This window comes from Silene latifolia, chromosome 3 (genome assembly GCF_048544455.1).
Source record: "Silene latifolia isolate original U9 population chromosome 3, ASM4854445v1, whole genome shotgun sequence".
NCBI lineage: Eukaryota > Viridiplantae > Streptophyta > Magnoliopsida > Caryophyllales > Caryophyllaceae > Silene > Silene latifolia.
Genome location: NC_133528.1, coordinates 31,623,237 through 31,641,142, shown reverse-complemented (window position 1 = coordinate 31,641,142; position 17,906 = coordinate 31,623,237). Strand labels below are relative to the sequence as shown.

Here is a 17,906-nt window from a genome sequence, read left to right as displayed (position 1 = left end):
ATATTCAACTGTCTCGCCATCTAACTTCCTTTGTTTTTTTATTCACCGAAAAAAAATGCAGATCTTCGTCAAAACCCTAACCGGCAAAACCATCACCCTTGAGGTTGAAAGCAGTGATACTATTGACAATGTCAAGACCAAGATCCAAGACAAAGAAGGTAGGAGGAGTACATATCTTCAAAAACCGTCTTTTAAATTGTTATAAAACCGTCTTGTATAAGAATTATTTGGTAATATGAATTTCATGTAGGTATTCCTCCGGACCAGCAACGTTTGATTTTCGCTGGAAAGCAGTTGGAAGATGGCCGTACTCTTGCTGACTATAACATCCAGAAAGGTCTCTCTTTTACTAATAATTTCTTGTTAATTATGTTCCAAGTAATTAATTAAGGTTGAAATTTAATCGGGTTTTTAAATATATAGAATCGACATTGCATCTTGTGCTGAGGCTCAGAGGAGGAGGAAGTGGTGTGATTAGGATTGCTCCTAATCTCGTCGCTTTGGCTCGTAAGTTTAACCAGAATAAGATGATTTGCCGCAAGTAAGTCACTTATGATTTTGTCGGTTTGGAATTTATTTTAATAACATGTTAGAAAAATCGATATATTAGGAATAGTAGTAATATTGATTGTGGAAATAATTGAATGGGCAGGTGTTATGCACGTCTGCACCCGAAGGCGACAAATTGCAGGAAGAAGAAGTGTGGACACAGTAATCAGCTGAGGGAGAAGAAGGTGTTGAAGTGAAAGTCGGACGGAAAGTTGGTTTTATATCTGAGATTGGAGCAACATATTATCTACTACTGCGTATCTTATTATTCTAATTACTTGGTTCTAGTGTCTTAAAAATAATTAAGATTAGTTTGTTAATCGTGTTGTTAATCGAAGTTATGATGCTATGTTTTAATGGAGGAGACTCTCGTTTCTGTGTTTTCCGTAATAATAATATTAATAGTTGGTTTATTTTGAGAGTTGAATTTGAATTGTTGGGATTTGCACGTATGTTATCGAGTTTGATTCACAAAATATAATCGTGTTGAGAAGTTATTTTTTGCACGATTTGTCATCGCAAATGAACCGGTTGAGTTTATATTTCGCATAATTTACAAACGATCGAAAACGCATATATATACTACTACAAATGTTCCTAAAGAAACCATACAAACTACAATTTCAATCAATATATTTCTACCAAAAAAAAAAAAACAATTTCAATCAATATTTGGTGGACATGGTTTAGCGGGGGTTGGTGCTGCTATGGTTTCGAGATATATGATATATTAGTCATTAAAGGGTCTATTTAAGGGCTGGTCATAATCTGTTTTGTATACTCTGTGTTTCGGGTTTTTGAGGGGGCGCCGCCGTTGTGATTATGGTTGGAGTTGTTGTGCGTGTGTTGCTCCTAGCTATCATGGGTTTCGGACTTTTGGTTGTCTGGTCAATTGCGGTGTTTGGGCTTGGTTTGTTGGTGTTGGCTACATGCTTGACTGCTTGAGACTTGAGTCGGTGTAGTAAGATGGTTGTTTATATATGGTCCCCATATATTAACAGTCCGTCAGTCCAGACAACCAGCCATGAACTTCCAAGCTCACGCAGTAGGGATGCCCCGCAGACAACCAGTCTCATTGTAGACAGCCATTATTCGTCTAAAATGGACCGACCAAATTCAAATAAGGGCATTCTAATTCTCAATTGCTTTTAGGTACCCAAAATGCTACCCTAGCTTTCATTGACAATTTAATGAAGTTTACGTTTTATTTTTGTAATGGTTAGGGTTTACATTTTGCGAGCTAGATACTGATATTCTTTTATGGATATTGATAGTGTCAAATTGTGACGAGTCAATAGGTTAATGTTATCACAATAAACATGCTTGATACCGGGTTTTAGTTGGACTTGTTGTAATATACCGGTTTGCACTTTTGGTTGTAATTTTAGAGTCTTAGCTTATAACTTACCAAGGCAAAGAAGGCGAGTAAAAGGAAAGCCAAGGGAATAAGTGCAAAATCAAGATAAGCAAGTAAAAGGAAGAATTGAAGCCTTGACATGCACAAACAAGAGCCAAAATGAAGAATTGAAAACTCGGTTTCACAAGGGTCAACTTCAAATGAATATATCTCGAGTTCTAGAGCTCGTATCGACGCAAGGCCAATTGGAGGTGAAAGCTTATGATCTTAGCTTTCCAACGGTAGGTCACACGCCTCGTTTGACCAAGAAACGAGAGAGATATGGCCTTCGCAAGATGCTGCTGTCAGTCTGAATGCGCAGCCTGCGCATAGTTGTGCGCAGGCTGCTGCGCGCTTCTACGCGCTGCTCTGGATTTCGCAACTCTAGTTCCGTGTTTTGGGCTTTCTTAAGGGACTTAACCTAGATTCTCGTGCCTCCCTATATATATCTAGAATTTTGAGATCTAAAAGGAGACTCCTATTCTCATCATAGAACATCATATCTATCTAATTAGCAAATAATTTCTAGTAACTTGGAGAAGAAGAACAATTTATTTGGGTTGAAAGTTGTAATCTTTTAGCATTGGATGTTAATCTTTCCTCATTTCTTGGGTTTTTCTAAAGATATGGAAGGCTAATCTTCCTTTTACTTGGAGTAATTCATCCAAAATTTCCAACTTTGGTTTTGTAAGACTCTCTTAATCTCCTCTATTGTATCTATTGATCTTTCCTTATGCTTAATTCTTATGTTGAGTAGGTGAATGTTAGAATTGATCACTCTTGCATCTTATTTACCCAACTATTGCAAATTCTAGAAAAATGGTTTAATCTATCTAAGATTGTTGAAGCAAGCTTGTTGTATGTTGATTTGGTTTAAAGGATTCATGCAATAAGTAGGAAATTTCATGTCTTTTCTCATTTGTATGGTTTAATCTTGTGAGAATTGGTCCTAGCTCCTAACCTTGGCACAACCCTTAATGCTCTTGTTTGATTTATGTTCATGGTTTAATGAATTGTTGATTGAACTTGAAGAATATACATGGATGGTTTAATTTGTGTATGTTGACATCTTGGTTAGGAAGTATTGGGTAGATAATAAGAGGAGAATTATTAAAAGAGTCTAACTTTACCATTGTTGGTTGCTAAGGAAGGATTGCACCAAGTCCATCTAAATATTGAACTTTCTTGCTCATCAAGTGCTTGTGTTATTGCTTGTTAGACAAAAATTGCATTTTGCTTTGTTTCATGTTACCAATCAACTCAAAACTCCTCCTTTTGTCTATGTTTATCGATTGTTGGTTATTGTGAATACCCATTGTTTGTCTTTACACTTGTCATTAGTACTCAATAGTTTACAATTCAAGTATTTAGCTTAAAAGACCTTCTCTTGGGACCGACCCTTACTTACACTATATTACTTTATCATTTAGAGTAGTCTAGAGTATAGTTTGGCTTATAAATTGTTAATTTGGTAGGTTAATTCTAGTATATTAACGACCTAGTTTATTGCTTACCAAATTTTGGCGCCGTTGCCGGGGAAGGGCAACATAGCTAAAGCTTGTTTTTAACTATTGGTATTTAATTAGTGGAGTTAGTCTTTGTAAATACTAGGACTCATTTATTTGTCATAGATTATTTACTTGTTTGATTAAATGGCTCATATCTACTTTCCACAAGATGAGGGTGAATTGTTTTGCAATTACTTTGATAGAGTTGAGCAATATGTCTTGCAATGCAATTATTCTTATGAATTATGGGAGCTTGTCCATTTGGTCTATTATGGTTTAAATGAGGAGTGTAAGTTTCATGTGCATTGCTTGAGTAATGGAAAATTCCGTGAAGGGATTTATGAGGATCAATGGGAACTTTTTCAATATCTTGCCCATGACACTAGAGAACGGGAGTTGCAAAACTCTTCAATAGAAATCCAAGAATTGCTTCAAGTTATTATCAAGGGTCAAAAGGAAATGAATCGAAATTTTGATGAACAAATAGAGCCCAACACGTTGGAAATGGACATCTTCAATAGCCAAATGAACCAAATTCGTGGTGATATTGATGGAAATAAAATCGATGAAGAGGTTCTTCACACTTTAGACAATGAGTGTTTTGATGATGGTTTCTTTGATAAAGAGAATGAATGTGAGGTTGAAGACCCTTGTCCCCTTAATCTTGATACGAGCTACTCTTATAAAGAGTATTGTTTTTGGGATGATGAGAAGGATGCTTATGTTTTCACCACACTTCCATGCCACTCCCCGTTGTGCTATCTACCGACACCTTATGCACTAGTGATGATGGTTCCTCGAGTAATAGTCATGTGGATGAGGACAACTCATCGGTCCTTAGTGGCCTTGATGAAGAGTTGTCGTGTGAAGAGTCATTGGGTCAAATTGTTGAAAAAGATGAACATGAGGGAAGTAAGGTTGAGGAAGAGGTTGTTTGCACCTTTGATAACTCTTATTTTGAGGGTTTATTTGATGAGGAAAATGATATGTGTGACTTGAAACCTTCTTTGACCTTGTCATCCATTGAGATCCCTATTCACATTCCTTGTACCGAAGTTGATGCCTCACATCTTGGTAACAACTCCTTGGTTCGTAGTAACTCTTGCCCGGAATTTACCTTTGTGAAATCAAGGAGTGAGGTGTTTGAGAAGAATGACCAAGAAGCAATGATTTTTGAGGTGGTTGGGATAGAAAAAGAGAAGGTGGAGGCTCTTGAAGACATGATTTGGGAACCTCCAAAGCCTATGAAACTTGTAAGTGTGGGGGTCAAGGAAGATGCTAAAGAAGAAATGAAAAATGAGTTTGTAGAGGTATACCCCCTCAAGGAGGAACCACCTCAAATTTGTTTTGAAAAGCCATCAAGCTTATCACCCAAAGAAGCTCATGAATCCCCTTATTCTTACTTGGTCTTCACCAAGTCCATTCCATCATTCAAAGAGCCTTATCGTGACAAGAAACCGTTCCTTGGGTATGAAAACTTGAGACACTTATCTTGTGTTTACTATTTCCTTACTTATGCTTGCTATGTGGGTGATCTATGCTATGGTCATGCCTCTTGTTTATGGGCTAGTGTGTATGACAATTTACTAAGGGCGTTGCGTTGTTCCGCTCTTGATTCTTGAAGAAGAAAAATGTTGAAAAGGCGTCGAGCAAACGACGAAAACCAAAAGCGCTTTACGGGAGGCAACCCGTACTCCTACATTTCTTTACTCTCCTTTGCATTTCTAGTACTCTCCTCCACATTGAGGATAATGTGGAAACTAAGTGTAGGGGAGGAGTTTGATTGCAACATATGTAAGTTTTATTTCATGTTTTGATGCATATTTTTGAAAAAAAAAAAAAAAAAAAAAAAAATTGAAAAAAAAATTGAAAATTGGAAATTCCGGCTAGGTGAAAACCCACAAGGGTGGGCACCTAGGCAAGATTGGAAAAGGTGGCCGAGGACGGAATGAAAACCCGAAAGGGCATTCCGGGCAAAATGAAGAATCGAGTTGCGAGCCACCGATGAGAGGAAAGGAAAAAGCTAAGGTGAAAACCCGAAAGGGCATCTTAGGCAAAATGAGGGATTTTCAAACAAAAAAAGTCGAAAAATTGAAAATTGTAACACCAAAAAGATGGAGGGATAAGAAGGGAGTGATAAGGAGGGTCTTGGAAGGAGGTTAGGTCTAGAATTTAATTTATTTTGAGTCACAAGAACTTGTCCCAAATTGGTGGATTTTTGATTTGGCTACTTGTGTTGTTGATGCTTAATGGAGTTTGGCCGACCAAGTAGCACAATTTTCATATATGGAGTGATAAGGGGGTGTTATAAGTAGTGATGAGTTGTGATTGATAGGAGGATTTTGATGGGTCACTTTGCTATTGTCTTGGGATAAGACAAGAGTGACCATTACTACTTCTTTGGTGATATAAGAAGGGTGGAGTTGCGTGATGTGTCGGAGTTGGAGTTGTGTCGTGTCTTGTGTGAGGGATGGTATAAGGAGGGTGAGTGAGTGAAGAGTGTGTGCAAAAACTTTGAGTCTAGATTTTCTTTTTAATCGGTGGATTGTTCAAGAGGGAGACATAAGAAGGAAGAGGTAAGGGAAGAGTGATCGGATTCTCCTACACTCACTTGATGGACTTGTGTACCTCCCTACTTAGTCTTGAGTTTTACTCGGGACGAGTAAAGTCCAAGTGTGGGGGAATTTGATAGTGTCAAATTGTGACGAGTCAATAGGTTAATGTTATCACAATAAACATGCTTGATACCGGGGTTTTAGTTGGACTTGTTGTAATATACTAGGTTTGCACTTTTGGTTGTAATTTTAGAGTCTTAGCTTATAACTTACCAAGGCAAAGAAGGCGAGTAAAAGGAAAGCCAAGGGAATAAGTGCAAAATCAAGATAAGCAAGTAAAAGGAAGAATTGAAGCCTTGACATGCACAAACAAGAGCCAAAATGAAGAATTGAAAACTCGGTTTCACAAGGGTCAACTTCAAATGAATATATCTCGAGTTCTAGAGCTCGTATCGACGCAAGGCCAATTGGAGGTGAAAGCTTATGATCTTAGCTTTCCAACGGTAGGTCACACGCCTCGTTTGACCAAGAAACGAGAGAGATATGGCCTTCGCAAGATGCTGCTGTCAGTCTGAATGCGCAGCCTGCGCATAGTTGTGCGCAGCCTGCGCTTCTACGCGCTGCTCTGGATTTCGCAACTCTAGTTCCGTGTTTTGGGCTTTCTTAAGGGACTTAACCTAGATTCTCGTGCCTCCCTATATATATCTAGAATTTTGAGATCTAAAAGGAGACTCCTATTCTCATCATAGAACATCATATCTATCTAATTAGCAAATAATTTCTAGTAACTTGGAGAAGAAGAACAATTTATTTGGGTTGAAAGTTGTAATCTTTTAGCATTGGATGTTAATCTTTCCTCATTTCTTGGGTTTTTCTAAAGATATGGAAGGCTAATCTTCCTTTTACTTGGAGTAATTCATCCAAAATTTCCAACTTTGGTTTTGTAAGACTCTCTTAATCTCCTCTATTGTATCTATTGATCTTTCCTTATGCTTAATTCTTATGTTGAGTAGGTGAATGTTAGAATTGATCACTCTTGCATCTTATTTACCCAACTATTGCAAATTCTAGAAAAATGGTTTAATCTATCTAAGATTGTTGAAGCAAGCTTGTTGTATGTTGATTTGGTTTAAAGGATTCATGCAATAAGTAGGAAATTTCATGTCTTTTCTCATTTGTATGGTTTAATCTTGTGAGAATTGGTCCTAGCTCCTAACCTTGGCACAACCCTTAATGCTCTTGTTTGATTTATGTTCATGGTTTAATGAATTGTTGATTGAACTTGAAGAATATACATGGATGGTTTAATTTGTGTATGTTGACATCTTGGTTAGGAAGTATTGGGTAGATAATAAGAGGAGAATTATTAAAAGAGTCTAACTTTACCATTGTTGGTTGCTAAGGAAGGATTGCACCAAGTCCATCTAAATATTGAACTTTCTTGCTCATCAAGTGCTTGTGTTATTGCTTGTTAGACAAAAATTGCATTTTGCTTTGTTTCATGTTACCAATCAACTCAAAACTCCTCCTTTTGTCTATGTTTATCGATTGTTGGTTATTGTGAATACCCATTGTTTGTCTTTACACTTGTCATTAGTACTCAATAGTTTACAATTCAAGTATTTAGCTTAAAAGACCTTCTCTTGGGACCGACCCTTACTTACACTATATTACTTTATCATTTAGAGTAGTCTAGAGTATAGTTTGGCTTATAAATTGTTAATTTGGTAGGTTAATTCTAGTATATTAACGACCTAGTTTATTGCTTACCAAATTTTGAATTAGATTGTTTTAGGAGTTGCTTAGGCCACTTTGCTTCCACCTTGGGATAAGGTGAAAGTGGCCATCTCTTGTTGGTGATATAAGGAGGGAGGAGTTGTGTGATGAGTCGGAGTTGGTGGTTGTGTCGTGTCTTGTTAGAGGGAGAAATAAGGAGGGTGAGTGAGGGAAGAGAGTTTGTGAAACTTTGAGTCATGTCTTTTCTTTTTAATTGGTGGTTGTGTTTTGAGGGAGACATAAGAAGGAAGAGGAAAGGGAAGAGTGGTCATACTCTCCTACGCTCTCTTGTAGACTTCATGGTTGCTTGTTTCGGGTTTTGCTCGGGACTAGCAAAAGTCTAAGTGTGGGGGAGTTTGATAGTCACGTATTGTGTCGGTCTAAGAGGGCGATTTTATCACCCTCATGTCTTTCAATATGGGTCGTTTGGTACACCTTTCCTAACAATTGGCAATCGGTTATATGGTGGTAACTTGTGCATTTTTACTCGGTTGGGCACTAAATCCTTATGCATGGAACCCGGGTGGCATTAAAGCACCTTTCAAAGGTCAAGGCAAAGCACAAAAAGGATCACTTGTAAGCCGGAAATCAATTGGGAGAGGTAAGAATGAAGACTAGAAGAAATGAAGGCTTTTGTAGAGGTCTAGCTCGTGGGAAAAGGAAGTGCAGATTTGCGAGACTGTGCGCAGCCTGCGCAAACAGGGTGCGCAGGTGCGCCAAAGTGCGCAGGCATGAACAGTGCTTGCGCAGCCTGCGCAGCCTGCGCATCCCTGCTTTACGGGTTTTTCTAATCCTCTTTGTGGGCTTCTTAAGTGAGGATCTTCCTAGGTTTCGGTGCAGCCCTATAAATACCCCGAGATTTTGAAGACCAAAGGACATCACCTACCATCATTTCATCTCTTTTAATCTCATTTTTAGGGTTAATCTTGTAGTAATTAAGAAGGCTATTTTCCATTTCAAGTTGTAATCTTTCTTTGTTTTTGGGTTTTATGAAGACTATGGGAAGCTAATCTTTCCATTCTTGATGTAATTTAATCAAAGTATCCAACTTTGGTGATTGTAAGACTCTTAAACCTCTCTTAATTTATCTAATGTTCTTTTCTTGTGCTTTATTTCTTATGTTGAGTAGATGAATGTTTGGGTTGGCCATCCTTGCATGTTATTCACTTAATTAGTGCAAATCCTAATGAAATGGTTTAATTTAGTTGGGATTGTTGAAGCAAGTTTGTTGTTTGTTGATTTGGTTTAAAGGATTCATGCAACAAATAGAAAAGTTCATGTCTTTTACTCATTTGTATGGTTTAATCTTATGAGGAATTGATCCTAGCTTCATCTCTTGGTTAAACTCTTAATGCTCATGCTTAGTCTCCTTTCATGGTTTAATGAATTGTTGCTTAAGTTTGAAGGGTATTTGTAGATGGTTTAATTTACATGTATCAATATCTTGAGATGAAAGTATTGGGTAGAAAATTGTAAGAGAGGAATAAAAGAGTCAAGCATCATCATTGTTGGGTTACTAAGAGAGAATTACATCAAGTTTTCCCTTTATATTGAATCTTGCATACTAGTTGTTTGTGGAATTGTCTCAATAGGAAGATTTCCAATTTCTACTCTTATTTCCATGTTTGTTTCTCAAAACCAATCCCTTTCCATCTATGTCCCCTACTTGTTGACCTTTGTTAATATCCATTGTTTGTGATTATTGCTTTTGTTAAGTTAATTTTATCATTAGGACCTTAATTAGTAGTAGAGATCCACTTAGTAGTCATTAGTTTACATTTCAAGCTTTAGTCTTATTTCCTTCTCTTGGGTTCGATCCTTTACTTCCGCTTTACTATTGTTTTTATTGAAAATTAGTAGAGTCAAAGTTTAGGCTATAAATTGTTAATTTGGTAGTTAAATCTAGTATTTTAGCGACCTAGTTTTATACGTATCAAATTTTGGCGCCGTTGTATATTGATTATGAATGAATAATGAGTTACAGTTTGTGTTTCTTCTTTATATACAAATGTACAGTGTACTAACTAACATATGCCAAGTCATCGATCCATGTCAATCCATATGCTTGCTTGTGATTGGTTGTGATTTGTCATCAACCAACACCCTCAGCTTCCTTATTCTCACATCCCCCCCTCAAGTTGGGATCTGTTGATAAAAAGTGTAAACCCAACTTGGAGGCAAAACACATGTGCTGAGAGTGCCCCAGTGGCTTAGTCAAGAGGTCAGCTAGTTGTAAATGGGTTCTGAGATGAGCTGTGGAAATGAAACCTTCTTGTATCTTGTCACGGACATAATGACAATCAATGTTGATATGTTTGGTCCTCTCATGGAAGACTGGATTGGATGCGATATGAAGGGCAGCTTTGTTGTCGCAAAATAGAGGTATAGGTACAGGTATAGACACCCTAAAATCAGAAAGCAAGCCATACAACCAGGTTAGCTCTCCAGCAGTGTATGACATCGCCCTGTACTCAGATTCTGCCGATGATTTGGAGACAGTTTTCTGTTTCTTGGTTTTCCAGGAAACCAAGGAATTCCCTAAGAAGATGCATTGACCTGTGACAGATCTGCAAGAAGTTTGGCAACTGCCCCAGTCAGCATCACAATAACCCGTGAGCATTAAATCACTGGTGCTAGGGTAAAATAAAGCTGCTGATGCAGTCCCCTTCAAATAACGCAGAACATGGACAGCAGCTTGCAGATGAGGCTCTCGAGGAGAGCTAAGAAATTGACTGAGATGCTGAGTAGCATACGACAGATCTGGCCTTGTGAGGTTAAGGTAGAGTAATTTCCCAATAATGCATCTGTAACTCTCAGGATCAGGAAGTAAAGCTCCTTGATCAATGCTCAACTGCAAGCCTTTTGGCAAAGGAAATGGTGCTGTCTTACAGTTTGTCATACCAGCACCTGTGAGTAAATCCTGAACATATTTTTGTTGATTTAAGAGTATACCTTCAGAGTTTCTGGTAACTTCTAAACCCAGAAAATAACGAATGTCTCCAAGATCTTTGATAGTAAAAGTAGCATGTAATTTGGTCTTGAGAAAATCCAAAAAAACATTTGTCTGTCCCAGTTAAGAGCAAGTCATCCACATAGACCAACACTATGGATATTTTGCCATGGAGTTCTCTAGTGAACAAAGAATAATCATATTTGGACTGTAGGAACCCCAAAGAGAGTAACAACTTGGTCAAAGCAATATTCCATTGACGAGAAGCTTGCTTCAACCCATATAAGGATTTCTTCAAATGGCATACTTGACTGCTTTGAAGCACCTGAATAGCCCTCGTGGTGGTGTCATATAGACCAACTCATCCAAAAAACCATGCAAAAAAGCATTGTTGATGTCTAATTGAGAGATGGGCCATTGTCTAATGGAGGCAACAAAAAAAGAACTCTCACAAAGAGTAAACTTAGCTACAGGAGAAAAAGTAGCCTTGTAATCTTTCCCTTTGACTTGATTATACCCCTTGGCCACAAGTCTAGCCTTGTACCTTTCAACCGTGCCATCTGGGTTATACTTGATTTTGTATACCCATTTGGACCCTATGGGTTTGTGTCCTGATGGAAGGTTAGTAACTACCCAAGTGCCATTTTTCTCTAAAGCTTCAAGCTCTTTGGACATGGCAGATACCCACAAGGGATCTTGCTTTGCCTGCTTATATGTGGTAGGCTCCAAGGTCCTCATTACATTGTTGACAGAATGAACCATATGAGCAGGATAGGTAGTAGGATCAAGAAGAAAGAAATTGCTATCGAAAAAGATTCCCAGAGATGAGAGACAAAAGAGTGGGACAAACAAAATCCTTAAGCCATGAAGGAGTAGATCTCATCCTGTGTGACTGTCTGGGATTAGGCAGAGAACTTTCCTCAGACACAACAGAGGGAGTGTGAGTATGAACAGCAGAACCATCAGTAAAACCAACATTGAGTGGTGATGCTGACACAGTAGGAGAAATAGGATTATTATCATTATCATTGTGATTATTATCATTAGGATTGATATTGTTACTAGTATTTTGTATCTCATTTGAAATGGTAGAAGGAATATTATGTGTTTCATAAGGGAGGTCCTCAGCTGTGTCAGGAAAGAAATCCAGGTGAGGAACTTGTTGTGACTGAGTTGGTGGTTTTGATTTATATGGAAAGATGTGTTCTTGAAAGACCACATCCCTACTAATTATGATTTTTTGATTTTCTAAGTCAAAAAGTTTATAACCCTTTTGCCCATGAGGATATCCTATGAATATGCATCTCTTGCCCTTTGATCAAACTTATCCCTCGACGTCTTGGAATGAGTGCAAAACATTGACGACCTATGGTCCCGAGATGCTCATAAGCGGTTGACATCCCAAAGAACATTTCATAGGGAGTCTTCCAAGACAAAAGATTAACAGAAGCCTATTAATGACATGAGTGGTCGCTAGCAAGCAATCACCCCGAATCTCTTAGGAGATTGGCATAGAGCATCATGGCCCTAGTCAAGTTTCAACCAAGTGTCTATGTTTCCTCTCAACTCTCCCATTTTGTTGAGGGACACCGCACACTTTTCTCGATGTAGGACTCCTCTAGCAAAGAAATAAATCCAAGCAAGCACTTTGAATGATTTCAAAGACCATTATCACTTCTAACTAGCTTTATAATTTTGTTAAACTGTGTGGTAACTTGATTGAAGAAAGTTTCTATGGTCTTGCTAACAATGGTCTTGTCTTGTAATAAAAAGGTCCATGTGACCCTAGTGTGGTCATCCACAATAGTCAAAAAGTAGTGTGCCCTAGTAAGAGAGGGTACTTTATAAGGGCCCCACAAGTCTATGTGAATAAGGCCAAAAGACTCATGAGCTCTAGAGTAGTCCCTTTCAAAGGGTAATTTGTGTAATTTTGCCATGATACGTACATCACAAGAATAGGACTTTAAATCCGAGTCTTTCATTCCAAAGAATAAGTTTCATCTTTGCATAGGAAGTATGACCCAAACGAGCATGCATAAGCTCAACAGCACTATGTGCTTTACACCTATCTTCACTATTACAAAGAAGACAATGAACATCAGACTGACCTACATCAGTACTCATAGCATGGACAAGACTATTCTTATCTGCACTACTAGCAAAAGACACTTTATTATGTGTAGGAGAAAAAGAACTGGGAACAGACTGGTGCACAAACTTGTGCTGGAACTTGTAGAGACCTCCATCTTTGTGCCCTACAGCTAAGATGTGGTCTTCATGGTCCTGTATCACACAGTTAAAGGCATTAAACTGAATGACCAGGTTGTTATGAGAAATCAACTTTCCTATGGAAAGTAAATTATGCTTAAAGTCTGGAATGTATAAGACTTCAAGTAAGGTGATGTTTGGATTGATTTTGACAGTCCCTACATAATGCACAGATTTGGTTGAGCCATCAGGAAGACCAACAAGAACAGGAGCACCCAATTTCATAATTTTTCAGTCTACATAAAATAGACCAAACTTTATATTTAGTACGGAGTATTATATATGAGATTAATTTTTTAATCGATAACTAAAATGAAACAAACCTACCACCAAACAGGATTTAACAATTTGAATTTCGATTTAGAAGTGTCATTGTCCAATATATATTAAAGTGGAAGATGATTGATGAGTTGCAACCATCACCTTAAGGTTTTGATTGAGATTGTTCGATATCTCACAAGTGAGTTTCAGCACATGATATGGAGGAGTCTGTGCACTAACCACTCTCCAAGCCCGAAGAACATTCAAGTGAGAGGGCGTATTAGAATATTAAAGTATTGATTGAGCCTTAACCAAAGCCATCTCAACCAAAAACTTAAAGGTTTTGGCTGAGATGGTTCATAAAAAATACACTTCATTGTTTAGTGACCAATAGTTTACGACCAATTTATAATCAGTCGCTAAAAATCATTGAGACCTATTATGTGTGTCAGCGGCCGTTTTTTTCGGTCGCTACTTGACCTGATCCTTGTAGCGATAATACCTTAAATCAAATTAAATAAGATGGCGTTAATTTAAGAGTTTGACAAATTCTAATTTAATATGTGAAAATCCGTCTTAAGCTTAAAACAGGTCAAATATCTTTATTTGGGCATGAATAAGATAAAAGCAGAATGAATATAGAAAAAGAAAAAGTTTATCCTATATACTCATGTAGATGATATTTAATCCTTTTTAATACTCTTATTAAGATAAATACCTTCCTCGTATTAAGGAAGACTAACAGTAAGAGTTTATGATCTTACATCAAAGATCACACATGAAGGATTCTTTTACACGATGCTGAAATTTGTGGCTGAGTGAGTATCATAAATTAGTATAGATTTCGTTCAATTCTAACACGGTATATATAGATTATTATAGATTCTTATTTTTATAGTATGTTGTTTATAGATTGTCAATTTGTCAATTGACAATTTGTTAATTTGTTAATTTTTATATTCTCATCGTCTTATTATGATTTGATCGAGAAAAAAAACTGAAACTGAAAAACTAATCATGATTTTAGTGGACTATAGTTAACTAATACGGAGTATATGTTATGAAATGTGTATTTTAGTGAATTTTTACACGAAAGGAATGATAGGAGTATGTTATTCTCAAATTATTTTAAATAGTTTATAAGTATTACGGAGTACATTTTAATTTAATTTGTAAAGCTTCTTACTACGCACAAACACAATATCGATGTCTTGTCTGACCTTGGTAAATTAGAAAATGTTCACAAGTATAGTTATTTGCAATTAATTTGTATGAAATGATTAGAGGTGGCAATTATTGACACGACATGAAAACACGACACGAACCCGACACGAAGTTAGCGGGTTAAGGTTGAGAGGTTCTGACCCATTTAAGTAATTGGGTTGACACGAACAAGACACGAAACTTAAATGGGTCGGGTTAGGGTTAAACTATTTTGACACGAACCCGACACGAATAACCCATTTATTTAAAAGTGTCATAATATACCTGGTTTCAATCAATAATCCAACAAAACAACTTAAAAATAAACATTGTCATTTATCATTTTTTTGGATAATAAGGCTATAAAACTTAGATTATTTATTACTTTATTGGGTTAAATGAGTTAAATGGGTTAAAAATAACCTGCTACTAAATAAATGGGTTAAACAAGTCGGGTTGGGTTATGGGAAAATTAAATGGGTTGGGTTAGGGTTGAGACAAATGACCCGTTTACGTAATTGGGTCGGGTTAGGGTTGGAGTAGTGATGACCTGTTCAAAGTTGAAATGAACACGAACACGACACGACCTGATCTGTTTGCCAGGTCTAGAAATGATATACACTCCGTAATAGGCATTACAAATAGTATAGTCTCCTTAAATAAGTTTAGTACTTTGAAGGGAAAAATTTGCGAGGAGACTTTATCTCTTAGCATATAAGGGACGTGTTAAGATGACTCTTGTTTAGACCTAGCAAAAGCAATCCGATCCGATTGACCGATCCGAAAAGACTGACCCGAACTATATCACTCGAAAGTCGAATGTGATCCGAAAACTCGAATTGACCCGACCCGGTCTGAACATGACCCGAGCTTTCTTGACCCGTAATCAACCCTACCCGAAAATGACCTGATCCGAAACCACCAAATCCTAAAATGACCCGACAAAATATAACTCTAATTGAACTGAAAAGACGTGAAATCGCTATTTCTCTATTATTCATTGACCCGAAAATGACTCGACCCAAAACATCCTAACCCGCTTGACCCGAAACAGACCCGACCAACAAACCCGAAACCCAAAATAACCCGTCCCGACCCGAATTAACCCGAAATCAATTAAAACCTGAACTAACCTGATCCGAATTGGTCCGACCCGTTAACCCATTTTACCGGGCCTACTCTTGTTAGTTGTTACTTGTTAGAGAAAGAACCATCATAGCTAATTTGTTTAGATCTACTAAGCTCATTCTTGCGTGAAAGTGGAAATTTGTTTGCAGCTCATGTATATTTGCAACATATGGAATATCGTAAGGAAATTTGTTTTTTTTTAGAGACAGTCTCTACAAAGTTTTTATGTTTCAAGATATAATGAGTTCTGAGTTTGCAGTTACGCTTTGTGATTCGACTAATTTATTAAACCTCGTAAAAAAAATTCTTTAGAAGAGACGAAAAAAAGCACAAAATAAAAAGCCGATTAAAATTGGACCGATAGAAAAATTGGGCTAATAAAACACAACAATATGTGAAAAAAAGCAAACGTAAAAAATTAGCTATAAATTATGATATACTTGATCTCTACGTAGCATGCCTTGGGGATAGGTTTTCTTAAATGTGAGATTGCTTGGGGACAGGTTCTACTCTACGTACTATAAATACGTCTCTACATGTCGCATTATACATTTGTACCTACAAAATATCCACAAGAAATCGCGTAATAACAAAACTAAAAAAATGCAGATATTCGTGAAAACCTTAACTGGTAAAACCATTACCTTAGAAGTTGAATCTAGTGATACTATTGACAATGTCAAAACTAAGATTCAAGATAAAGAAGGTATTCCTCCGGACCAACAACGTTTGATTTTCGCGGGTAAGCAGTTGGAAGATGGTCGTACGCTTGCCGACTACAACATTCAAAAAGGTCAGGCTAATTTCAAATAATATTGGTACGTAACTTAATTATATATTCGAGAATTTTAACTAAAAAGTTGACATGTTTCGTTGTTTAAATTTGTGGGATTACAGAATCGACTCTACATCTAGTGTTGAGGTTGAGAGGAGGAGGATATGGCGTGTTTAGGATCGCTCCTAATCTCTTGGCTTTGGCTCGTAAATTCAATCAAGACAAGAAGATTTGCCGCAAGTATGTTGATTCCCTCTTTATCGTATTATTATCTTGTCGTATAGATAAGCCCATGTCAATTTACATTAACGTCTCCTTAAAAAATATTCTTACACGAGAATTTAATTTGTGTATATCTTATTAAACTTTGTGCGATTAAAGGCGGATATCAATAATTTGATGATTCAGGTGCTATGCTCGTCTTCATCCTAAGGCGACGAATTGCCGAAAGAAAAAGTGTGGACACAGTAATCAGCTGAGAGAGAAGAAGGTTTTTCAGGCTAAGGGTGGAGTCTAAACTTTCAAGGATTTGTTTATCTTCAAGACTTCAACATTGTTTCAATTGATTGCCAATATTTATTTGTTCAGTTCTGTTTTTAATTACAAAAAAAAGTTCCTCTTAGTTTCAAAGCAATACTAGCTAGCTTGTATTGTTATGTTCTTACGGATTATGGTGTTAAGCAATAATAAATTAAAGCTTTTTGATTCCACTAGTGTATTTCTCCTTCGTTGATTCATTCCTATATTTATCGCACGTACTTACTACTTAGATCGAATTATAATAAACACCAATATTATTCTTTGACGTAAACAAATGTTTTGCATAACAACATTATTGACGGTCATAATTATCGTTGTAACTTATGCACTTCCTCGTATTAGGTCCCAGTTCAAATCTCTTTACGGTATAATTGACCAAACTTAATGATGACCATGATACGAAATTATTATCTCCTTCTCAATCATTTGTACGTTTATCTTTAATGAAATAAATGACCAAGATAAACGGAGACAAAATTTTCGTATGAAAGATCATAATAATAATAATAATAATCATCATCGTATAAGTAAAATATATTTAGGGGTATAACCATTAACCAACATGTTAGGCCATTAAATTTATCGCATGCAAGATCCGTCAAGAGTTAAGAGAGTATGTTGTGCGCAAAGTAATGCTCTGTATTGGTGTAATTTTGGATCATAATCGTTTAAAGCATAATCATAATGAAGATTGTTGAGATAATCCATGAATGATACAAAATTTGTAAACTTAATGCTGAGTATCGTTATCACAATGAAGATTGTCAAATAATCGAACTCCAACTGCATTGAAAGGCAAACTCTTTGTTAATATCTAACCATTTTACTTTTGTCGTATCTATGATATTTAACTCGTCTTAACTTCAATTTAAGACAAAAACTTTCCCCTCATACAAGAATTTGCAAAAATTGCATCTCTCAGTTGTAACTAACTTTCCCTATATTATAGGATGATAATCTTTTTTTTTTTTTTTTTTTTTTTTCTTTTTTTTTGATA

The 17,906-nt window shown here is 36.7% G+C and overlaps 2 protein-coding genes across 2 annotated transcripts; both read left to right on the top strand.

Moving 5' to 3' along the window:
* On the top strand, positions 1 to 976 carry LOC141647500 (ubiquitin-ribosomal protein eL40 fusion protein-like). The gene is made up of 4 exons (XM_074455714.1): positions 1 to 158; positions 251 to 337; positions 424 to 541; positions 653 to 976. Exons 1-4 carry the CDS (start codon positions 56 to 58, stop codon positions 744 to 746), a joined length of 402 nt encoding a protein of 133 aa, XP_074311815.1. The 5' UTR covers positions 1 to 55; the 3' UTR covers positions 747 to 976.
* A 15,184-nt stretch (positions 977 to 16,160) lies between these two features.
* On the top strand, positions 16,161 to 17,082 carry LOC141647499 (ubiquitin-ribosomal protein eL40 fusion protein-like). The gene is made up of 3 exons (XM_074455713.1): positions 16,161 to 16,387; positions 16,492 to 16,609; positions 16,778 to 17,082. The coding sequence occupies exons 1-3, from the start codon at positions 16,198 to 16,200 to the stop codon at positions 16,884 to 16,886; spliced, it is 417 nt and encodes a 138-aa protein (XP_074311814.1). The 5' UTR covers positions 16,161 to 16,197; the 3' UTR covers positions 16,887 to 17,082.
* Positions 17,083 to 17,906: the final 824 nt, after the last annotated feature.

Bases quoted from the DNA above. Each gene is read 5' to 3' on its own strand.
- LOC141647500 (XM_074455714.1), top strand. From the start codon at position 56: ATGCAGATCTTCGTCAAAACCCTAACCGGCAAAACCATCACCCTTGAG. The intron at 338-423 runs GTCTCTCTTTTA...TTAAATATATAG, and splicing joins TGACTATAACATCCAGAAAG to AATCGACATTGCATCTTGTG. The intron at 542-652 runs GTAAGTCACTTA...TTGAATGGGCAG, and splicing joins AATAAGATGATTTGCCGCAA to GTGTTATGCACGTCTGCACC.
- LOC141647499 (XM_074455713.1), top strand. From the start codon at position 16,198: ATGCAGATATTCGTGAAAACCTTAACTGGTAAAACCATTACCTTAGAA. The intron at 16,388-16,491 runs GTCAGGCTAATT...GTGGGATTACAG, and splicing joins CGACTACAACATTCAAAAAG to AATCGACTCTACATCTAGTG. The intron at 16,610-16,777 runs GTATGTTGATTC...TTGATGATTCAG, and splicing joins GACAAGAAGATTTGCCGCAA to GTGCTATGCTCGTCTTCATC.